Below are 16,992 nucleotides of genomic sequence, written 5' to 3' on the forward strand. Positions count from 1 at the left end.
ATGCTTGATTGAAGTCGAAAATGGATTTAAATTAATTAAAATTGAGAGATTTCGAGTTGTTTGGATCATTTGTGTTATCAATCTTCGTTTGTTTAGACGACCCACACACGGCAGAGGCATGCAGAGGTACCTCGCCGGCACGCCGGGTCAAAAGTGTGGCCACCGCCGGACGGAGAAAATGGGCGCCGTTTTGAGATGGGCCAAGCGGCGCGCGTTTAAATTAGAGTACCTGTATAGCGAGAGTATGGACAGATCGCTTCATGGAGGGCTTAGGGCCCAAAAGTGCAGCCACCCTTCTAACCAACTTCTAACGCACAAAATTTCACGGGTGTAGTTCGGTACTTGGACTGCTCGGAAAGTCCAACAACCGTACTCCCTACGAGTTCGGTACTTGGACTGATAGTCGTGTGTGTGTTTGGTGTAGAGTTAGGTGTTTAGTGTGGGCGGGAATTTCGAAAAATGGCAGTGGTTTGTAATGGTGGGTTTTGAAATGGTTTTCGAACTTTCTCCACTAAGGGTGTAAGTCCAACAACCGTACTCCCTACGAGTTCGGTACTTGGACTGTTAGTTGTGTGTTTGATAGAAAATACAGTTATTTATGGGTGGGTTTTGAAATGGTTTTTTGATAGAAAATACAGTTATTTATGTTGGCATAAGTGTAATTTAACTTAATAGGCACTTCTATCACAGAATAAGAAAAAATTAGAGTCCCTTTATACCCAGAGTTACGACAACTCACTTTTGGTTGGGCCAGGGTTGGGCTGAAAGTGGCCTAAAAAAAATCCAATTCTGATTGGTTCTCGCTCATGGAGGCCGAAACGAGTGCACCAAGATGGCGGTACCTCGTATGTGAACGTTGATGTGAACAAGAACAATGAAAATATTACCTAATTGTGGTTTATCAAGAGTAAATTGTTATTTCCATCGGTCCAAAATGAAAATAGATCAAGAAATTATTCACAAACCAATCTCATTTTTTTTTGAATTGATCAATTTGTTGATGTTGTTGTTCTTGTGTGACAGACATCGCAGGATTCCTGATCCTTATCCCTCAATATCGTTCGTTTGGGTGCACTCGTTTCGGCCTCCATGGCCAGCCAAGGCCGGCTGTCAGTCAGCTGATAATCGAGTTGTCGTAACTCTGGGTATAAAGGGACTCTAGAAAAAATGAATAAATTATAATAAGTTATAGGCACTTCTATCACAGAATAAGAAAAAACGAATAAATTATAATAAGTTAAAGGCACTTCTATCACAAAATAAGAAGAAAAGAAGTAATTAAAAATTAAAAGGAACTTTCATCACAAATCATTATAAATTTGAATTAGATTCTAATAGGAATTTTAAGTATTGACGTAGAAAAAGTTGTCAGAGGCTACGTTGGGTCATTTACGCTGGAGGATTGTGAGTGACTTCACTGATGGTTTTCAGAAGAGACAAGAAGGGGTCTTTGTTGTTTTTGTGTTGCTCTCTATGCCAAAGGAATTCACATAGGTGATCTGCCAATGCATCCTTCCTGATCCCACCGCGAGCAAGGCGTTTTCGAAGTGGTCGCCACTGACTTTCGATGGTATTAGTGTGGGTGTAATCGTCAGCTACGAATGTTTTGCTATGGTTGACTGTGTTGTGTGGATAGCCATGTTTGTCAAGGTTGATGTAGCCTCCCCAGCAGTCAGAGTTGATTTCAGTGCCTGTAAGATAAATTATAAGTGGTTGTATGAAAAAGGACATTTAGGCTAGGTTAGGTAGGTTAGGTTAGGTTAGGTTAGGTAGGTTAGTTAGGTTAGGTAGGTTAGGTAGGTTAGGTTAGGTAGGTTAGGTTAGGTTAGGATAGGTAAGGTTAGGTTAAGTTAGGTAAGGTTAGGTTAGGTTAGGTTAGGCTAGGTTAGGTAGGTTGAATCTTTCCGACTGGCGACTTGGACGGTCAACCGTTGGAATTCGGCGATTTACCCCGAATCTCCACCGCGGCGGTGCATGTTCGGGGATCGAGCACCTCAACGTTTTCATGTAAACAACTAAGATGGCGGCGCATATTGCGCGGGTGTTTTGAATTTATGGATCGCGGGCAAGATCCTCACTTTAAGCGGACTTGAAGCAACCACGTACTTAATTAAAATTTACATTTAAATATTTTTATCAAGTTAATATTAATTCCTGATAGTCGAATGAAGGAAGTTTTCTCCCGTTAAGACAAAAGCTGCAATGTCGCCGTTTATCAATGCATTCTAGGAGAGAAAAAGTAGCAGCCAGAAGAATGAGTCTTGAGCGACCATCCTCAGCATTCATTCCTTCTTTTCAGAGATTTTTTGTCATCACTTATCAGGGATGTAAAATGAAATCTAACATGATATGAAAGTACACAGATTTCTTAGGAGGAGTGTACACCACCCATAAAATTATCTTATAATAAAATTAAGAGTTTGACTCTTATTTTGTTAAATATTGAGATTTTCTGATTCTACGCATTTCACGGCCTACTGAGCCTATTGCAGAAGTTATACTTTCATGAAATTTTACCTTATATGAAATTGCATGCAATTTTGCATCTCTGTTCACTATGGAACCCATTCAGCAGGCTATCAAGACTGAGGCTGCTTTAAAAATGTAAATGGTGCTAGCAAGAAAGGGGTTGGGCCTCTAGGAGGAACATATTTTTTCAAATTAAAATTTATCATGAGGGTGAAAATTCTCACACATCAGGCAAATAGGGATTGTCCCCTCCCCCTTATTCAGTGAGAGTACTAACATTTTTCTGGGACAATTTTGGTCAATTTCACTGTGAAGTGTGTCAGCAGCGCCCAACTCCCTCCCCGCAGGCACAAGACCTCTCCAGTTAGATTTCCCGGGTCCAGCTGAAATGGCACAGCTACATTTAATCATTCAATCTAATCTTTCAAATCTACGTTAAGTCGTACGTTTATGGTAGACTTCAGATTTCGATACTTGTCTGTTACGCATTTGCAAACATTTGTTTTTTTTTGTAACTGTCTTCAAAACACCAGCGTCATTGTCCGGTGGATTTTCCATCAGAGTCTACACACTTAGACTCATCACTGACCAATTTCTCTGGAATATCTAGCATGAATGGTTAAAATGTAGATTTCACTTTGCAGATAAAGTAGCTGAGGGCCCGAAAAAAAATTTTCACTTATATTGACTTCTTTAAAGACCTTTCTGACCTTAAAAGAAGCATGTGGACTTTAGGTCTGGCTGTGTTATAAGAGGCTGCACAACAGAATCAAATTATTCTCTTGAGATAAATTCCTTACCTCTGAACTAGAAAAGCCATTGATTCAGCTTTGTTCTGACCCCAACACAAATAAAGCAATCAGCCCAACAGGCAGCAAGCGTCAAGAGATATTTATGCATTTATCCTCTCAGTTATTTGCACTTGGTCTGGAAAATACTGAAATAATGGTTTATACTGCTGAGAGCAATGGAATTTGTTGGATGTTCGACGTCTTTCGCAAATATTGACACATTACGGCAAGAGGCCGGTGTTACCTTTGATGCATCAACGAAGAGGTATCACAAACAACTTCGAAGTTAAAAGTTACAAAATCAAGCAGCGCTACTACATTTAAATTTGAGAATACTAGATATTCATACCAATTAGGTAATCAGAGACGTTTGGAGACTTTTATACGTAAATTCCGGTGGAAAACCCACTCCATGAAGACATTGGTACAATGTACAAGTGGAGTGAAACAGTTGCAAAAAGTAAACAAATACTTACGTTCGCGTAACGGTGAGCTTAGCTTATTGAGGCTAAAATGGAACGACTGAAACGATTAAATTAATTTTGAATTATTATTACTATAATCGATCAGCACACGATGCTTGGGCATGCGATCGGTAGGCTTGGTTTCGTAAACAAATATGCGGCGGCGGCGTCCGTCACAACGTTGAGAGTGCCGAACCCCCGAAAACGCACCGCCGCGGTGGAGATTCGGGGTAAATCGCCGAATTCCAACGGTTGACCGTCCAAGTCGCCAGTCGGCAAAACCCTAGGTAGGTTAGGTTAGGTAGGTTAGGTTAGGTAGGTTAGGTTAGGTTAGGTTAGGTTAGGTTAGGAAAGTTAGATTAGGTAGAGTTACGGACAAGAATGGGATTGAAGAACTAAGCAATGGGGAACTGGTTATTACCTTTTTCAACATGTTTCTGGATTAGTTTGAGAAGCGTCTTTTCGTCTCTTTTGTTGGCTGGACAAATTTCCAACCGGAAGTCTTTGGTATCTCGGTCGATGAGCCCAAAAATCCAACTGCCTTCGACGACTCGGCCGCGATGGTATTTGCGGCGGCCGAGTTTCATTTCATCAATCTCCACGAGATGACCGTCACCTCCTATCTTTCCTTGATTTGCGTATTCGCGGTCGAGTGCGATTACGCATATCTCCCGGCAATAGCTATACCAGTTGCATACAGTTTCACGGCTGATGGTTGTGTCACTGTCGCTGATATTACATTCGTTTATGGCTTGCTCGTAGGAAAACTTATGAGCGAATGCGTATGTTAAAATCAGTACTTTTTCTACTGCGAGATGCGAACCCATAAACCACGTTTCATCAGCTTGCGAAATGCGAACGGCTTTTCCATCTGAACGTTGACGCACTTTTTGACAGCGAAAGTCTCCAATTACGGCTTTTCTGGAGTAGTTTAATGTCATTGGATTCCCGCATTTCGGACAATTCTTTGACGGTGGTAACAGATTTTGGATGAATAAAAATTCCCGGATTTGTATTGGCGTTTCAAATTCTTTCGCGAGTTTCATTAAACTTAAAGCCGGGGCCATAATCTTAATATCAAATGTGTGTAAATAACGGAGAGAGAGGAAAAATTACAAACTACTTGTTCGCGCGTTAGAGTGTTAGTCGGAAACGGAAATGCCGTTTCATTGGTGTATTGGTTAGTTGTGTTGATGATACTGGTGTGTTGGGTGATGGGAATTCGGTGACATTTTGTTTGCGGCTTGGTATGGTAGTGCAGTCCAAGTACCGAACTCGTAGGGGGTACGGTTGTTGGACTTTTCGAGCAGTCCAAGTACCGAACTTTCTCCAGGTTGGCTGCATTTCTGGGCCCTAACTTTATTCGCAGAAGCATCGGTGAAGGCCTGATGGATTTTCGGAGTTTCACATCTGTCCATACTCTCGCTATACAGGTACTCTAGTTCAAATGGGAGCCCAAAATACGGACTTCTGGACTCGTATTTCGTGGGTTAATATTGCTCAAAAAAATCGGGGAAAATTCCTGTGAACTCTGTGCACTCTCTAGTTTCCAAAAATGCAAGAATTACGAATTGCTGAACAAGCTCATTGTCTTGACTCTCAGTATAAAGGGACTTTACCCCCTCCCATCCTCAAAAACCAAAACAAAGCACCGCCATTTTTGGGTCCTAAGCCTCTCCATGGGACCCAGTCATGGACCAACAGAATAAATAAGGACTCCCAACTCCCTATTGAATCCTGTGTTAAAAACCATTACCGCGCGCTTGCAGCGAACCTGGCAGAGGGTGCGGTGAACTAACGCCACAGCGGTCCACGATCGTACCTCTATAGTATGTTATTCCATGCAATGTTCTTTGTTTATCTATGATTTATTTATATGTTTAGATACTTTAATACATTTTACTTTCGCAAACTAATAAAATAGTATAGATACATACCTTCTGCAGAGGTCAATGCGAAAGACTTTGATTTGAAGTATCTTATCAAAACACGAGCAAAGATGATTCAGTCAACTTCTGACGCAGAATCAAAGAGACTTGCTAGTAATCAAATTAAAGGTAATGCTTGAAGTCAAGTATCTTTGATTTTGTGACACTCAGTTGATTTTTATCAGTACAACACTATTTCTCAATCAAAAGATTTTACTTGCGCCCTCGGCTGAAAGTACAATCCTGATTCCTGCTGCACACTGCGCACACACACACACACCCACACTTCCTTTGGCTTTCTCAACAGCAGTTACTGCTGAGTAAAACGGTTAGAAAAAACACTTCACATTATTACCAGTTCATGTACCCGAAGATTGACGAAGATTGAAATGAAAATGGGAAACTTTTCACACTAAACTCTTCAAAACTGCAGGGCGACCACGAGGATACGAGGATCTAGAAACTTCTATGAGCACTACTGAGTGATAAGCCTAAATAGGTGGTGCATGCATGGAAATATAAACAGGAGGAACCAATCGTCGGTTTAGTTCACTACACCCTCTGCCAGGGAGCGCTGATGTCAGCGCTAACCGGAGTTGGGGGTCCTTATTTATTCTCTTGGCAGTGTTCCAACCCCACGAGCGCCATGTCGCCAAATGCTCCTAAAAAATCGGCCACGGCCCCTAAAAAATGAAGACCCTGCGCCAAACGTGGCTCCTAAAAAATTGTCGCAATCCTAAATTACGGTTTGATGATTTCAAGATTTTTGTCAGTCAGCCTGGACTGAACGCGCATAGCAAGCAGTTGCGCGCGGAACTTCGTCGCGGCAGCGGCTCAGCAGATCGAGAATCGTACTACTTATCGTACATACTATAGAATCGTTCTACTACTTTTCATAATAGGAAGTCAGAAAAAGTATTATTTAATTGAACAAACTTGAAGTAAACTAAAAGCTCCTTGTTTTAAATCGGAATATCATGCCTTTGGCCTTTCCCTTTCCCAAGTAATGGCTGCGAGCTGCAACTTGCAAGTCCTGTAACTGTGTATCTTGCGTATAACTTTTCACTAAATGCGTCGTGATATATTGGCAAAAATTCAATTTGGCCCCTAAAAAATCTTCAATGGCCCCTAAAAATAGAACTTGATGGGCCGAACGGCTCCTAAAACTTGGAGGTGAAGTTGGAACACTGTCTCTTGGTCCATGCCCAGTGGCCATACTCTCTTAATATAGGTACTCTAGGAGCCAACATAGAAGTCTGTGGTCGGGCTGCTGATCTGTGACGTATCCCGAACACATTGGTTACCCTCAAAGATCCTCGGCCCGACGATCTTTAGCCCTGCGTCCACTGGTCAAAATGGACGATCAAAATGAATCCGATGTAAACGATGCTCCGAAACTGGTCCGTCAAATTTGAGCCGCCCCCAGCCGCCCCATCCACTAGCTACTGAAAAATCGCCAGAACTGGCCCCTGATTGGTCCAGCAGCATTGTTGTGTTTCTTGGAGTGCACATAACCTCAAACCAATATAAATCCTCGAGTTAGGTTAGGTTAGGTTAGTTAACTCCACTTTATCAACCATCTTTTGAATTTATGTAGGTATCTGTAGGCTTCTTACTACTTTCTTCCTTCGACAATATCTGGTCTTTCCCCACAAGTTCTGTATTTAATAACTGTACTTCCTTATTTAAGATTTGTTCCAAATTTTCGATTTTAACCTGCTACCTTTCAATTCACCTACTCTCTTAATTTCCTTCGTTTTCTCAGTATTATCTAGAGTACCTGTATAGGGAGAGTAGCGACAGATCTGAAACTCCGAAAGTCCATCAGGCCTTCACCGATGCCTCCGCGAATAAAGTTAGGGCCCAAAAGAGCAGCCAACCTATGAATTTCGAATGTCCAGAGCGATTTACAAATACAATTGTTACGAACCGTCGTTTAGAAAGCATGTATTTGGTTTACTTTTTGCATAAATTTACTTATTTTTGCGAAAGAACGCTCATTTATGTACATTCTTAGCCATCTTGGTTAGAATTGAAATCTGAAGGCTGGCAGTGAAATTTTATGTGTTAGAAGTTGCTCAGAAGGGTGGCTGCACTTTTGGGCCCTAAGCCCTCCATGAACCGATCTGTCGCTACTCTCCCTATACAGGTACTCTAGTATTATCGATTATCAGTCCCTGCACTAATTTTTCTAGATCTTCTACTTTCTTTTTAATTCCTACTCCTTTGCCTAAGCACCAGTCACAAATCAAAGTGCTGTTTCTCACTGTCATTAATACCTGATATGCTCTTTTCCCTAATTTGACGCATATTGTACATGGTACCATCAAAAACACATGTCTCAAGCAATCCCTTTATCCGCATCCCCTACTGTCTCTAGACATTCCCTACACTGATTTCTCATTGTGCTAACATTAAAATCTTTTCCCAACACTGTTTCCTCAGCTGCATTGTCCAAAAATGATAGACTAGATGATAAAATGTCGGTCCCTAACTTTTCTATCTTTGTTAACCACAGTTTTTTCATCTCCTCCGTTATTTCTAGATCATGTAAAATTTGTTCCACTGATTTAGCTATTTCTCTTTGTTGATCCATCCCTACTCCAATCAATCCCTACTATTCTACTGTTTGAAACTGTAGACACGTGTTTCTTCCCTCAAAAACAGGCCCTAACACACACACCTTTACACAATTCTTTACTACAAAAACTCACTACATACAGCAAAACTACTCGAACTCACTACAAAACGCTATTACACGAAACTAAAACCACAAATCCACAATTTCAAACCGTAAAACCCCAAACTACCGATTGCTAACTAAATTTTCCAAAATGGCAGCGCAGTGTGCACTGCATTGACCCGCTCTCTACCGACGCACAAGACCGACTCACGTAGGCGAGGCTTTAAGAAATTTTCTATCAAGCGGAAGCGAACCGTGGACCCTCCACTCAGGGGGCGAGCACCTAACTACCAGACCACGCCAATGAATAATATATAAAGGATAATTTGCCGATAGATGAGTCGATAAAAGTTCTTTCTTTCTCCACCAGAGCTGAGAGTAGAGATGCATCTGTGACACACTCCTTTTTACTGGTGGTCTACGGCAGGCTTTTTGGTTCATCTTAGCCTCCCGGGGCAAGAAAGAATCTCTGCTGAACTCAAACGCCCTCTAGATCAGTCTTTTCGACACTACTTGTCATCCTGGAAGGTTCCATTGCAAAAGAGAAAAATGACAGAGCAAAAAAATGTAGTAAAGAAGGAATTTCTTTCTTTCTTTTAATTCTACCTCATTTAGCCCACAAGGGCTAATCCTGCGCTATAGTCCCATCCCTCCCTTCCTCCCTACTGACTGACCAGCCCCAGGCAACCATTGCTGGAGACCATAGGCGGTTCTACGGGGGTGCCGGGCACCCCCAAGCAAAAATTAAGTGCGGTTACCGAAGCCGTGAAAGAGGCCTACTTCTTCCTTCACCTCTATTTATTGCTTTTTTAACCAGTATAGAATTTAATATAAAAAGGACCAAATTATACTGCTTTTAAAGATTCTGTATTTGCTCACACTGAGTAAAAATCCCAGCAATAAATTGAAAATGTTTTAAACAGAATTAATATTGATAGAAGTGTTTTACAAAGATTCTACTGTTTTTTTATGGTAAGATTGTAGTTTTGATGGAAAGTTTTGCTAAAAATTTTCTACGTTGAATTTATAGGTATTTAAGTAGAAAGGAAGGAGAGAAAAAGAGAAAGGATGGGAGGAAAGGGATAAAACTTGAGGGCCGAAACTTAGGCCTCCCCTGAGCGACCTTTCCCTTCGGGACCGGTCTCCGACATTTTTCACCTCTGGGCACCCCCTAACATGAAGGTCTAGAACCGCGTATGCTGGAGACCATCAAACTCGGGTCGTCTGGCCGGGAATCGAACCCAGGACCTCCTGATCATAGAGCTAGCGCTTCAACCACTACACCATAGGAAGCTCACTTCTGGTAAAGTACATTTTTCTAAGTCTGCAGGGAAAAATAACTTATCTTACCTTGGTATTCGGAGGGACGCGTTGAGAGTGAACACACTCTAGTTTTGAGAGTGATCCTTCGTCGCAAACATTTAAGTTGCAATTGAGACATAGGAAGATGTGACACCACCCATCACCAGATACAACAACCAGGGCATTACTACCACAATTCATAATATCTCCAATACCAATAGCTGTGATTAAGCCAAGGTTTTTAATGGTTTGAATCGGTTCTTGCCCCTTGTAGATGCAAAGTGTGCCTTCCATATTCCCAATAACCAATTCATCATTGCCGTCATTGTTAACGTCTCCTAGTATAACCGCGTTTCTATACACTACTCCACTAAAATCAATTTCAAAATTTTTCACAAAACATACTGGTCTCATGGCCGTGAAGGATTACTGCCTTGTTATCATCACTGCTGTGCATTGGACATAATACTTAATAAGATGATAAGATGCATTCCGTTCAAAAAGTTAGCGGTGGCGGTGAGAAATTGAACGAATTTTCAAATTTTGTATTTGTTTATTGTTTCCTAACCTCACTTCGGCAGCTCCACTTAACACAGAATAGACCAGAGAATAGACTCTATTAGTGCTATAGAAGAGTCGCAAAGTATTGGAGCAATTGGAGCGCCGATGAAGCCAATCCATGAACAGGCGTTTCCGAGCCGCTCGAGCCGCGTGTGCTCCGAAAAGTGTGAACCATTTGTGAACCCAACGGCATTTTGTAACACGACGGCTTACGGAGAGATCAAGAACTGCTTGTGTTTTTTAGGTATTTTATAATTCAATCAGCATTAATTTTTGCAAATTTTGCTATTTAAAGGTAGTCAAAGCCATAATGAATCCATTGATGTATATTACTCCTGGATAATATTCATACAGGGATTTAATTTCTGACTTATACCAAGTGTGAACCAACCGGAATTTTTTAACACGGTGGCTTATGGAGAAATCAAGGACTGCTTGTATTTTTTCGACTTTTTTAAATTCCATCGGTATTAATTTGTACAAATTTTGCTTTAAATAGATATCCAAAGCCATAATGAATCCATTAATGTATGTTACTCCTGGATAATATTCATATATGGACTCAATTTCAGACTTATTACCGGCCTACTTGGCTGGTTCAATGTGTGTGGACCTAGCCGACGAACGGAGCCGAGTCGGGAGTGGGGAGGTGGGGAGCGCTGAGCGCGAGTCTCTGCGTATGCGTCGTCGCTAGTCGCCGCACACTAGTCTCCGGAGAACTGGACAAAACAGCCTCGAAAAGTGACTTCAACGGCGATCCAGTACTTTGCGACTCTATTGTACTCTATGATTAGTGCACGTCACAGTCGGTTTCGATTGTATCGAACTGGATCCAAACAATCAAACATAACCTTACTATTTTTTTTTTTTTTTTTATTGAGAGTTTAGTGGCTTCTATTCCTTTAGGAATCTACAGCCATCTATAGGCACTATTTATTGTCCGAAGACATCAGGGAGTTTGGTAGACATCCATGCTCGGGCTTACAAATTTTCACGGATTAAGGCCGAGCGAATTCTGCTTACAGATCCACTCGTCAGTTCCAACCTTACTATTCAATATGAAACTAAAGAATTTCAGAGATAATTCGCCCAGTCTGAGAAAAAAGTTGTGTTAGAGACAGCTCTTATAATCGCGGAACGTTCCCGCATTGTTAAGTTGACGGGATAAAGCAGTTTCAGAAAGGTGAAAATACCCACGAGGGCCACCATGATTTAGGCCACTCCTATGCCATAGAGAAAAAAAGGAGGTGTTTGCATCTTGAGGATTTGTACCCACCTACGTCATCACTGTAAATAAGACGCTCGTTGAGGGTTATGTTGCCGCTGTAAAAACGGACCATAATGTCCGATTTTTTTACTTAAATCAACTCTTTATATAATTTCAAGAACTTTTTATAGAATGACTTTTTCCCTTAAATTACACCATTTCCAAGAAAATCGACGGGATAAAAACGTCGCTGTACCCACTGACGTCATCAAAGCTATAGATACTCTATGAAAAATTCCAAGATGCCCGAAATGCAAACACCTCCTTTTTTTTCTCTATGCTCCTATGCCACTAGAGTACCTGTATAGGGAGAGTAGCGACAGATCTGAAACTCCGAAAGTCCATCAGGCCTTCACCGATGCTAGAGTCCCTTTATACCCAGAGTTACGACAACTCACTTTTGGTTGGGCCAGGATTGGGCTGAAAGTGGCCTAAAAAAAAATCCAATTCTGATTGGTTCTCGCTCATGGAGGCCGAAACGAGTGCACCAAGATGGCGGTACCTCGAATGTGAACAAGAATAATGAAAATATCACCTAATTGTGGTTTATCAAGAGTAAATTGTTATTTCCATCGGTCCAAAATGAAAATAGATTAAGAAATTATTCACAAACCAATCTCATTTTCTTTTTAATTGATCAATTTGTTGATGTTGTTGTTTTTGTGTGACAGACATCGCAGGATTCCTGATCCTTATCCCTCAATATCGTTCGTTTGGGTGCACTCGTTTCGGCCTCCATGGCCAGCTAAGGCCGGCTGCCAGTCAGCTGATAATCGAGTTGTCTTAACTCTGGGTATAAAGGGACTCTAGTTTCGGCCTCCATGGCCAGCCAAGGTCGGCTGCCAGTCAGCTGATAATCGAGTTGTCGTTACTCTGGGTTTAAGGGACTCTAGCAGGGCTGCCAGAACGTGTACTTTCGGTACACACGTGTACTATCGATTTTCGTTTTGGATTATTTTGTACTTTTCAGAATTCGGATTAATTGTGTACTTTCGCCGAATTTTGTGTACTCTGTGTACAATTTTTTTCAAAATTAGGAAATAATCTCGAGTTTTCAATTTTTTTCTTTCAAAGTTATAGATTTTTGTTCCTTGCCGTTTAGTTGGCTGCAAGCTTTCACTCAGGGCTGCCAGAACGTGTACTATCGATTTTCGTTTTGGATTATTTTGTACTTTTCAGAATTCGGATTAATTGTGTACTTTCGCCGAATTTTGTGTACTCTGTGTACAATTTTTTTCAAAATTAGGAAATAATCTCGAGTTTTCAAAGAATTTTTAAAATTTCCCGCCGAATTAGTGGCGCAAATAATTTATTAGGCTAAAATTCCCGCAGAAATCCCTCTCTGTTATTCAATGGTTGATTCTACCTAATTCTACTCAATCGTGGGATCAAATTGTAGACTTCCAAGTACTTTTGGCGTGCTTTTGTGTATATTTGCAAAAAATGTGTACTTTTTGTGTACTTTCTTTCTCGCGGATTATTTTGTACTTTCCCCCAAAATTTCGGATTATTTTGTACTTTGGACTCAAATTCTGTGCACTTTCTCAAGTCCCGTTTCTGGCAGCCCTGGACTCTAGCCGAAACATATCAAAATAATCACTGAGAAATAGGTAACTTCGTGGTCTCTTCGCGGGAAATTGAGCCACTCGAAAAATGGTACATACATGTCTACCAGGGTAAAAAACAGAGTAGATTTCGAATATCACATTGGTTTTCCACTAAAAAAAAATTTAAAATTGAGGTTTTGGCCAGGTTTTTCGGTCAAATACCACAGTGTGCGCCGTGTGTATCTAGGCCTGTTGGGCATTTTGCTGAGCAGCCATCTTGGAAAACGGGTAAATACACTAATTTACCAACGCTTTCGTTGAGCTCAACGCTCAGCGGGTAATTTTCGTTGGGCAGTTGTGGACTTTAACAACGCATCTAACAACAATCCAGCAAACTCGGCAGCGGTCCACAGCAGCCAAAAACCTCGCTGAGCTGTTGGGCAGTTTGCTGAACAGCCATCTTGAAAAACAGGTAAATCCACCAGAATTTACCAACGCTTTCGTTGAGCTCAACGCTCAGCGGGTAATTTTCGTTGGGCAGTTGTGGATTTTAACAACGCATCTGTTGGCTGGACGCTTTAATTCAATAGCCTAGATCGCTTTCCTGACTTCCTGAGCACCCCGCAGTCAAGAATCCTGTGTGACCCATGCGGAATTCGGCACGTGGTTCGCTTGCTGAATGCTGAAGGAAGTATTTTCTATTTTAGAAATGTTTTTCCTCAAAGTTTTATTGCCCCTGTGATCTTTATTCGAGATTTTTTTTTGTTGCATTTTTCGATCCCTTTCATATTCAGTGGTCGTTAGTAGTTAGGGTCATTAGTTCCTACCTCTTCAATTTGCAAATGGCTCTATCAGAATCCAAGTTCAAATTTGGTAAGAAATCTTCAAGCTGGAAGTTTTATTCCATGTCTCTCATGCCATCCGGCACATTTTCTGGCTTTAATAACAGAGTCGCTGTATACTGGACTTATTGGAGCTGATGAATTCACTCTTTGAGGCTATGGTTGTCAGTACTTCTGAAATTTGTGTGTGGCGACTTTCGATGCTGGATGTGAGGGATCCCAGCTCCAGGGTTCCCTCTGAACATCTAGGTATCTAATTTATGTCATGAAAAAGTTAGTCAGTCAGTATGTTTAGTTTTGTACATTCTTTAAATGTATGACTTTGGCCATAACCTATAGATTGGCCAAATTTATGAAAATAATTAATTTAAAATATTCTATATTGAAAACTGCTCACAGCCTGTGACACTTCCATTAGCTGCTGTGTCAAAGTATGCCTCTTAGTTCCCACTTTTGGCAAACAGGAAGCTAGGAGTGCACCGTTGAAGGATTGACTCCTGTTGCGTTCCAGTACACAGCGACTTTATGGTACTAAGTGCTTTTAATTTGACTGCTACATCATTACTTAAGGGGTTTTCTTTTTCTGATTGGTGAAACCATGGAATTCCACCGATCGCCATTTTGGTACGAAATTGCCTGCAATCAGTCGGGAGTTTAAGAACCACTTTCCACCAATGTAAACAATTGGATTTGTTCCCCACTTTAAACCTTTTCTTCAATGACACTGCAACAGTGCTAATATATACTCAATGTACCAGCATTAACTCCTTTTCTGCCATAATTAAAGTACAAGGAAAAATAACACATAGAAATACTACGCAATGCAATACCTAGGTGACAGTGACGATGCCGAGTAGAATCAGCAGACTCAACGGCAGGAGGCGCAAAATACCCACGATATCTTGTTGGTTTGCTTATTTTTGGCCTGAGATCTGGCTGAAGTAAGGTTAGATTATCCACCAGTGGACAGGTGAATTGAAAGTACCGGAGAAATCTCTGGTGCTCCAAGCGGTTGATTAGTGGTACTTATCTATATCTTAATTTTTGACCGAGTTATGATAGGTCAAATTGGACCTATTTTCAAGAAATCATAACTCCGGTTCAAATTATCATAAAGAGAACAATAAAACGGGAAAATTTATCTAATAGTAAGCACTTTTAAGTAAAAATCACAGAAATCACTTCAAACTAATTTTCAGGGGGATTTCGGACCCCCAAATACGTCGGTTCAAAGGTCATACGATTTTCCCGCGAAAGGAGACAATTTCCCCATGCCTGATTTAGGCCTGAATCAGTCCATCATGGAGGGTATGCTTGAGCTCATACTGAGGTATTACAGGTGGAAGGAATTTGTTTTGTAGAATCATCAGTATGAGGGACTTGTATGTTTTTCAGGGAATCAAGAGGACTTTTAGGGACAGGCGCTAGAGAGGCTATGAAGATAGATGGGACTTTAGCCCTTGTGGGTTAGTGGAAGAGGGGTGAGAGGAAAAGGGGGGGAGAAAAGCTTTGGTCAAGATTCTTTATCTACATTCGTTAGTTTGCCTCTTAGCTTTTTGGAACAATACTTTATCAACTCCTCATTTGTTTGTATCAGCGTGCAATTGGTATTTTTGTTTTGTTCCATTTTTTACAGCATGTGAAAACCACACTGTGGAGTGTATTGGACCATTTTTCTTTCAACATGTGAGTGCATTGAATGCAGATGCTGAAAGCAAACTTAAGCGGTTGAAAAAAAGTATAAGAGGTGGTTCCAGTGAGGATATTGACTGTTTAGAATTTGAAGATGACGTCAGCTACCTTAAAAGTTTGGACCCTCTAAAATGGAAAGTAAGCATTTCTCAAGTTCTCTTTTTACTTTGCAGCACCACTTTTGAAGAATTCTGAAGCATTCTGAATTAGCCTAGAAATGATGGAACAACGTCTTTGATCATAATTTGCTGAAGCACTGCAGTGCAAAAGTGCAGAACCTAATGATGTGCAGATTGAGAAAGACAGGATGGCAATCTTACTCTCAGCAAAGGGACACTAAAAATTTGGAACTTTTCAGTGGCGCAAACATGGTGTGATTTACAAAATCAATGTAGAGGGGTCCTCTAAATCATTAACTTGATTACAAAGTGAGAAACCCTTGGAAAGTGAATCTCTTGTTCTTGTAAGTTTCCTTTTGTCAGTGTCAAAGTATTTATCAATTGATTTTCCTCTTTTTTTTTCTTTCTCAGGAGCAAGATCACTACCACGTTTTGGGTCTTAAGAAACTCAGATACAAGGCCTCAGAAAATGATATAAAATTAGCATGTAAGTATACATTTTTGTATCAAGCTCTTTTTCAATTTGAGTCTACATTTTTTCAAAGATTTCTTTTTCAAGTATTTTTTTAAGAAACCTTTGAGTGCCTCTGATTGCTCTCATGTGATCTATTTTAAGAACTTGAACCTGGTAAACCTAGCAGGAGTTAAATGCTTTCTGAAAAATTCTTATACGCAATATCCTTAGACAGCTAGGAACTTTTAAAATTTAAAAATACTTGTTACTTTACTCAAGTATCTACTAGCTTTTTTTCACTGAATTCTTCCTTCATGGCAATAATAAGCAAAATCTAGTGGTAAAGAAAATGTTGCTTTCCATCAGAACCGTTATTACATAATCAAGTATGCTTCCCATCGAACCTGCTTAATTCAATGGTAAACTCTGAAAGATGAATTGCTGCTTATGATCGTTTCATTGTAAATTGAACATAGAATCCATATCGGAAATTTCCTTCCCATCCCTGGTTAAAGTGTCTGATAACCTATGTAATGCATATCTTTTGTCAAGGTGCAATTTCCCCAAGGCCAAACCTTGCCCCTTTTTAGTCGCTTATCGAAAGGTTTCGCCGAAGGTGCCCGAGAAATGTCCATACTTTCAGGCTAAGTCACAGAGAAAATTTTACAGCAATCAAGTGGTAGCATCTTAAGGATTTAGATTGTTCCTCTTTTGTCTAAAATTGCCAAATTTCATTTCTGATAATTTACCCATGGTTTTGTATTGTATAGCAGTCAACTGTGACCAAAAAGTCAAGAACCCATACTGATGCCTTTCGGCTCAAGCCACTGTTGAAAATTCACGGTTTAGTAGCGTTATAGCAACCGAACGTGG

At 40.6% G+C, this 16,992-nt stretch overlaps 2 protein-coding genes across 8 annotated transcripts in view; one reads left to right on the forward strand and one right to left on the reverse strand.

Annotated features, from left to right (window-relative positions):
* Window positions 1–10,197, reverse strand: part of LOC140223726 (KICSTOR complex protein ITFG2-like) — a 48,605-nt gene extending 38,408 nt beyond the window's left edge. For 4 of the 7 annotated variants that reach the window (XM_072305950.1, XM_072305952.1, XM_072305953.1 and 1 more), the window contains exon 1: window positions 9,686–10,196. In XM_072305950.1, the coding sequence (XP_072162051.1) occupies window positions 9,686–10,051 (366 nt within the window). In that variant the 5' untranslated portion in view covers window positions 10,052–10,196. Of the gene's footprint in view, window positions 1–9,685 lie in introns of all 7 variants that reach the window. The other 3 variants (XM_072305956.1, XM_072305955.1, XM_072305951.1) reach the window with 2 other exon arrangements.
* Window positions 10,198–13,580: 3,383 nt separating this feature from the next.
* The window catches only part of LOC140223729 (dnaJ homolog subfamily C member 2-like), a gene marked incomplete at its 3' end in the record, with an annotated part of 28,611 nt that continues 25,199 nt past the window's right edge, over window positions 13,581–16,992 (forward strand). Inside the window, 3 exon segments of the mRNA XM_072305948.1 lie at window positions 13,581–13,885; window positions 15,491–15,684; window positions 16,077–16,152. Of these exon segments, the coding sequence (XP_072162049.1) occupies window positions 13,855–13,885; window positions 15,491–15,684; window positions 16,077–16,152 (301 nt within the window).

The sequence above is a fragment of the Bemisia tabaci genome, unplaced genomic scaffold (assembly GCF_918797505.1).
Source record: "Bemisia tabaci unplaced genomic scaffold, PGI_BMITA_v3".
In the NCBI taxonomy this organism is placed as follows: Eukaryota; Metazoa; Arthropoda; class Insecta; order Hemiptera; family Aleyrodidae; genus Bemisia; species Bemisia tabaci.